Here is a 7,083-nt window from a genome sequence, read left to right on the forward strand (position 1 = left end):
TTGTCAGAGATCGTCATAAATATAATCATAAATAGCCTATATGTTATTCTAGGTTAAAAATAATTTAATTAAAAAAGAAGAGACCATCAAAAGCTTTCAAAAATTCATCGCCTATATTGTAAATCACCTAAAAGAATTCAACAAATAGAAATGTAATCCAACTTATATCCAAAAAATAGCACACCGTCTTGCAACTGGAGTAATCATTTATAGAAAATAAAAAAAAATACTGTAAAGTATCATCAAAATCCGTTCAGTAGTTTTTGCGTGAAAGAGTAACAAACATCCAGACATCCAGACATCCTGACATACAGACATAGAAACTTTTGCATTTATGATATTAGTAGGATTTATTGTTGATTAATAATTTTATGAAGAGGCATTGTTATTAAAATAGAAAATCTTTTCTTAGTAGGTAAATTAAAACTTAAATTACTGGACTTAACTTTAACTTTTATCAAACACTGCAATTAAGTTCTTTGTGTATCTAAGCAGTAAGTCAAAGTTGAGTTTAATTACCATGAAATGTTTTTGCCTTGACCTATTTTACAAGTGGCCAAGTGCAATCCAATTTTTTGTTGGCGTCGACAACTCATGGCCAGGATCTTAGTGATTTTTTTAACGAGTAATGGCCATTCACTGGGATCATTATTATGTAATTATCTTGAAAACATAATTGCTTAATGTTTTCTTTATATTTACAAAGAAAAACCTCGCAAGCAAAAAGTTTTGCATTTCGAAATCCTCAGTCTCACATTATTTTTTTTTATATTTTAACAAAAAAACGTCTAATTAAAATACCCAATTACGTTATTCAAGATTCGACCTTAAGTGCACGATGATTAAATACCAATTTCCATTGCAGATCTCGCCGGGAGCTGGCGTGATACCCGCTCTAGTCGCCAAGAGCTCTATCTGCTACGACCCCCTAATATACGTCGGCATGAATACACAAGTAAGTACTACAATTTAATTAGATAAAATATATTAAGTACGTACCAGTTTCTGCTTTGTACAGTTGACACAGCACATCACTGCACATTTTTGTTGCTACAAATTGACTCTTATTATTAATATATAAGAGCTTAACCTGGTGTGCTGTCGTTTGTAAATTACCTAAGCAAGTCTTTATTAGTTTGTGTCACAATTAGGTATATACCTATATTTGTACGAGTAACTAATAAAACAACAAAACAGTATAGTAAATACATAAAAGACATTGTTCATTGTCGCAAAAAGCTTCCTGAAAATAATTTATAGACTACGCTGAAAGAAATTGCAATTTTTGCAAATTGGAAAAATGAAAATCTTGGCTAATAAACTAAAAAACCTACGTATCTATCTTTGGTAGCAATGTAATGCGTAAATCTTTGTCGTTTTATGTACCTACATACCCTCACTTCTAAAGCCGGGTCTCCAGCGCGTATTTACCCTACACAATCAACAAAACATTCAACAAAATTGTCTGCAAATTGTGCGTTGACAAAGTTTTGCGTTCTATGTAACAATTCACGTCGGATGCGGAATGCTGTTTAGATGATGCTAGGCGCTCGCAAATGGGTATTAGTAGACCGCAAATTGATGGCAGGGACATTCCCTAAAACGTTTGCCAAACAAATGTTCTGAAACTAATATGTAGACACATTAACCTGGCGCCACATGATGAATTCCATCAGTAGAGTTTAAACTTTTCATACCTTCATTAAAAGGATTACAAAACAATACCTACGTTCATAAGTGAAAAAGTTTTAATTTCACCGTTTATTTAGGTTTCACATTAAATTTTTGATAAGTAAAAAAACAGTAAAAAAGGCAAAATTCTCGGAACTGGAATAAAAAAACGCGAATACATCAGATGCTTCACGCTCTACTTATTCGACATTTGTACAATGTGAATTCGATTCAGTATAAAAGCACAATAAAAGGAATTAAAATTTAACAGCCTCGATTACTTGATAACGTATACAATTGCAAAATTATCTAAAAACGTGCACACACTATTTCTTCGACGTGTGTTAAAAGTTTTGTTTGGGTACTTACTCTAAAACCCAATTCCCATTTCAATCATTCAACTCAGTCGTAAGTACCAAGCCTATGTAGGTAATTAACTACTCGTAACTAGGTGGGTAAAATGGAAGCTTAAGAATTAATTTCCAAGTCATAACCACGATTGCTGCTACTCATATTCTAGCATTTGAATAACCTGCCATTAAGATATAATCCCAATAATCCTGTCTGTCAATAATATTTTATCCCAACCATATGAGTATTTATAATGTTTCCACGTCATCAATAATACACCCATATCCCGAAAGATTAATCTCCAGCGAGGGATAAGGGTCCGTAACATTTTGTGACAGGCGCGCATTATGAGGATGTTGGTTTAGGATCCTAAATCATGTTTTAATGCTAATTACTCTCTGCGTAATAATCAACTTTTGAAAATTTTCATAGCCCTAATTTTGTGTGGTTTGTCCGCAGTTCCGGCAATCAATCAAACGGATATTCGGGATGCACAGCAAAGGGAAGCAGTCTCAAACGGAGAAAGGGTTCAACAACACCATGATGTCCCCAGCCCACAAGCTCTCCGTCAACAATGAGACCACACGGTACATCTCCTCAGACAGCACCATATCGACCATTCCTAAGAAAATTAAGGATACCAAAAGGATAATTTTTAGCGATAGTATTACTGAAGTCAACAACGAAAATAACCGTCCCATTAGAGATGTTGAACTATGCACAATTAATGAAAACAGAACAGCATCTGATGGAGAAAGATCTGGAGAAACCACGTATGATGACGACAGTAACAGCAACAGCCAGAAGAAACTTGAACTATTCGGCGAATCGTGTAAACTGTTCAACAAACGGTCGCCTGTGGTTACAATAATAGACACTGAACATTTAATATTTAGTAAATATGGTAAAAACAAACACGCCGATAGTGGAGGCGTCAATAATGTTTACGGAAATGAGGCTTACGAAGAACATTCCACGGATAAAACGCACGATGTATACAAAACTGGTAATGAAATAAAGACACATAAAACTATAAAACATAGTTACTCACTTGATCTTAGTGTTGTAGCTAATGAAAGCAAAGGCAGGAAGCTGTCGATAGAAACGAAATTCGAGACGTTGATACAGCCGAAAGGATTCTTTAAAGATACTATAATAAGTAAGCTTTTTGAACCGGAGTCGAAGCAAGATGGCATAAAGAGTTACTTGTGTACGATTGACAAAGGCGATGGAAGTGACAACAACTTGTAGCTCTAGACTGGTGTCCGAGTACCGAGGGAACAAACTTAATATCATTTACGATTTAGGCTCGACGAATGTTTTCACAGGCCTCGGGTATAAAATTGGAGACCGAATTTAAGTGAAATGTCGTGATCCAGTCTAAAAAGGGTGCTGATAATTTAGAAAGAGTTTAGGAATGAAAGCTGTAAGTCATGGATCTGTGATATAAATACGAGTGCCAAGGTATAATATATAAAAATATTTTTGGGAATAATAAAGGTTAATAATTTTATAAATTGAATTAAGGTATGTACTTAAAACGTTAATTCTCCTAAATCAAGCCCAATGGTATTGTTGTATGAGATTACACAAATTTTTAATTAAATTAATACATACGAGTAAGAAGGATGAATGATAACTCTTTAAAAATCTTTATATTTAATGTGTTCCTTGCTAATAAAAGTCACAGTAAAGTAATCTTTATTTGTATAAACTATTGATACTTAGTACCTACTTATAAATAGTGAAATTTTTAGTCGAAAATATTAAGATAAAAGACTAATTTAAAATTTACATTTGTTATCATAAATGGCCTCTACATGTCTTAAATTTTTTCATCCAGCCTGCACTTAGATAAAAATAAAAGAGGATAAAAAGATGTGTCGCAAAATCACTGTAGGGCAAAATAAACATAAAATTATCTTGTACTTAAGTATAATTAAAAATATTTTTCTATTACAACGTGTAATTAAATTAATATAGAACAAAATCGTGAAGGTGAAAATTCATTAAATATTTTTTGTATCATAGCGATACCACCTTATGTGTATGGTTTATGGATAATTAATATAATTCTTATTTTAAATTTCAAATTGGGTAAAAAATAATTGATTGTCAATTATTATTATATAACGAATAATGTAAGTTGTTTAATATTTGTAACGAGTGTTTGAAATAACTTATAATTTTTTAATAAGTAAATTATTGATGTAAAGACACAACTTAAAATTTCAATAACGTTCGATTATCTATACGATTGTTTGAATAATTAATTATTTATGAGGTTTCTTAATGAAAAGTAATTAATTATAAATCTTCATGACAATGATTTCAGATCAAATTGTGGACCTGTTTCTCTTCCTAAGATTTTAATAAACATTGTATAAGTAAACTGACACGATATTAGTTAGCCAAAAGGTGTCGCTAACATAAAGAAATTATTAAAGAAGCACAGTAGATTTTCTATGTTTCTGAAGTGGTTATGTATTATTGAGAGTAATGCATTATTAGTTGATTCAGCGAATGGACATGGACAATACGCGGCACGTTTAAAACTGAGTTTACTTTGACATTCATTAAATTAGGCTGAGTTGCACTACCTAACTTTGACCGTAACTGTAACGATAACCGCTGTATTTTGTATGGAGTTTGACAGATTTTTGACGTTTGTCAAAGTTAAAGTAAAATAGTGCAACCCAGCCTTATTGTTTGTAGATTTTCGTTAACATCATCGATATACCTAATTGCTTGCAAATTTTTTAACAACACGCAAAAGCAAAGGTCCGTTTTCACCATTGACTTTGAACGCGGTTTAAGCACCAAACACAGTTTGGCTTGTCTAAATACTTTAATTATTATCTACTAAACCCGGTTTAATAGAAGTTTTATTTTCTTAAAAACGGTGGCGATAATATTATTAATTTAAAGGGTTTAATGTTAATGGTGAAACTGGCACTAATTGTAAATTCCTATCTCATAGATGCTGCAACAATCGTCTTTATTTCAAAATGGGTTGGTTTTGAATTGTTTAAAAAAAGGAATGACTTCATTAGATACTCTCAAATTGATAGAGATGTTTTATCATGTGATATTCATGAAAATAACTGATTACTTTCGATGTTTTATAGACAATTTAAAATGTTTTATCTTTTGACCAATACTTGATTTGTTGAATATTATGTCAAACCTAACTCAGTTTGTCATGACCGTTAATATGAATTTGAAGTGCTCATACATATTTGTACATTTGAATGAGTCTAAATGTTTTAGTATATTTTAGCCGTTTAAATTGAGTGTTTTACTATATTATTAAACGTTTCTTATTTATTTTTTAGTTTTATTGATCGTCAGAAAATTCCTGAGTTACAATATTAGAATGGAAAGTGTTTTTGGCTGATATCTGCCTACACCTAAAATAGTGCTGAATTAAATAAATAATAGTATCGATACTTTGGATCTACGGGACTATTTACACCTCTCGTCTCTATCGCTGCAACTTCTGTTAAGGTGAATGAAGGTTTCACTGTTAACATTACAACCCTTCACAACTGTAGAACTTCGATACAACTATCGATATTATCGATATTATTTAATAGTATCGACATTTACTTACACAACACTAACTTGAAGACAGCTGTCGCCGCAGGGAGGGTTCTTTATAAAAAACTATCGGTATATTCTAACAAGAGTTGCGAACAAAATACCCACTTACACATTTATTTTATTTTGTAAGATTCCTTACAAAATAAAATAAACTTTTCTTCAGCAGCTTTTCACAAAAAGTGTTCGTGTTACTACACAAGTTGTTTTTAAGAATTATATTAGTGGTAAAAATACACCAAATTTGATGGCTATGTTGAAAATGTATGGACGTTGTGTAACTGAAAACGCACTGGACCAAGAGGAATACTTTAGAATAAACATCCAGCTAAACATTATCATCAATAACATCATAATGCAGCAACAAAAGTGTAAATTATCCTTAAATATTTACTCGTATCATTAAAATTTGTAATTACACGATCTAAAAAGTTTTAAATTAATACTCAATACTCAATATTTGATAAGTCTCTGCACACATAAATACTCATCGCGATATTACCGATATTAAACTGAAACAAAATAAGTATTTCCGTATACTACCCATTGTAAAACCGCCCAAGTGACCGTCAACTCGTTTGAAGCCGGCTGAAAAGGGGATAATAGCGTGCGATCTCCCGGAATTCCTGAAGGATACGTTGAATGGCTCTCAGAGTCTTTATTTCCCGTAAGTAGGCTTCATACACTCCAAACTGGAACAAAAAATCCAGGGTAAAGTAAAAGATGCTTGGGAAATAAACATGAGCAAATCGTTCAAGTGCCAGTCGAATTTACACAAGAAGAATGTAATACCGTACAATAATAAACGCGCATTCTTACGCATTGTTGCAAAATAAATTGTCACATGTGTCGCTTGATGTGCCGTACGTGACCTATGACGTGCTGGTCGAAACAAAAAACAAGTTAAGTTAACATTTACAAACCCTTTTGTCCCCTCCCCTCCCCCCCCCCCCCCCCAAAGGAAGGGTGGGTTTCTTGTGTGGAGTAGTAATCTTTTAATTTTAACTTTTATTGTACATAGGTACTTCAATAATTCTGTCGAAGAGATAGTCCTGATGGACAGAGAAGAGATTGTACTTTAGCTGTAGGACTTTGTAACAAAAAAAAATCACGTCTGTGTATATGGTTCTTGCAACTCACGAAGGCAAGTTACTTGTGTGTGTAGGTACGTGTTCGTTCGTTCGTTTCAGCCAAATGACGTCCACTGCTGGACAAAGGCCTCCTCCAAGGTTTTCCACATGTACATGCACATAACGATAGTGTAATGTTTATCAACACTTTTTAAAATCAAACAATAGCGAGCCACCACACATGTAAAGCTCACTCGCCTTCGTGAATTGCAACAACTATACCTAAAGTGACCAAATCTATTAAAATAGGTTGTCAGTAGCCTAAGCCTTTGCACTGTTTATACGCGCCGCGTGAAGGCGCGGCGGCGGCATCGTGTGCAGGAGCGCTAAT

At 33.2% G+C, this 7,083-nt stretch overlaps 1 protein-coding gene across 1 annotated transcript in view; it reads left to right on the plus strand.

The window, feature by feature from the left end:
• LOC135078330 (rhodopsin, GQ-coupled-like) overlaps positions 1-5,349 on the plus strand; it is a 46,248-nt gene extending 40,899 nt beyond the window's left edge. Inside the window, exons 5-6 of the mRNA XM_063972929.1 lie at positions 866-955; positions 2,482-5,349. Of these exons, the coding sequence (XP_063828999.1) occupies positions 866-955; positions 2,482-3,273 (882 nt within the window). The 3' untranslated portion in view covers positions 3,274-5,349. The remainder of the gene's footprint in view (positions 1-865; positions 956-2,481) is intronic.
• Positions 5,350-7,083: the final 1,734 nt, after the last annotated feature.

The sequence above is a fragment of the Ostrinia nubilalis genome, chromosome 14, assembly GCF_963855985.1.
Source record: "Ostrinia nubilalis chromosome 14, ilOstNubi1.1, whole genome shotgun sequence".
Taxonomy (NCBI): Eukaryota; Metazoa; Arthropoda; class Insecta; order Lepidoptera; family Crambidae; genus Ostrinia; species Ostrinia nubilalis.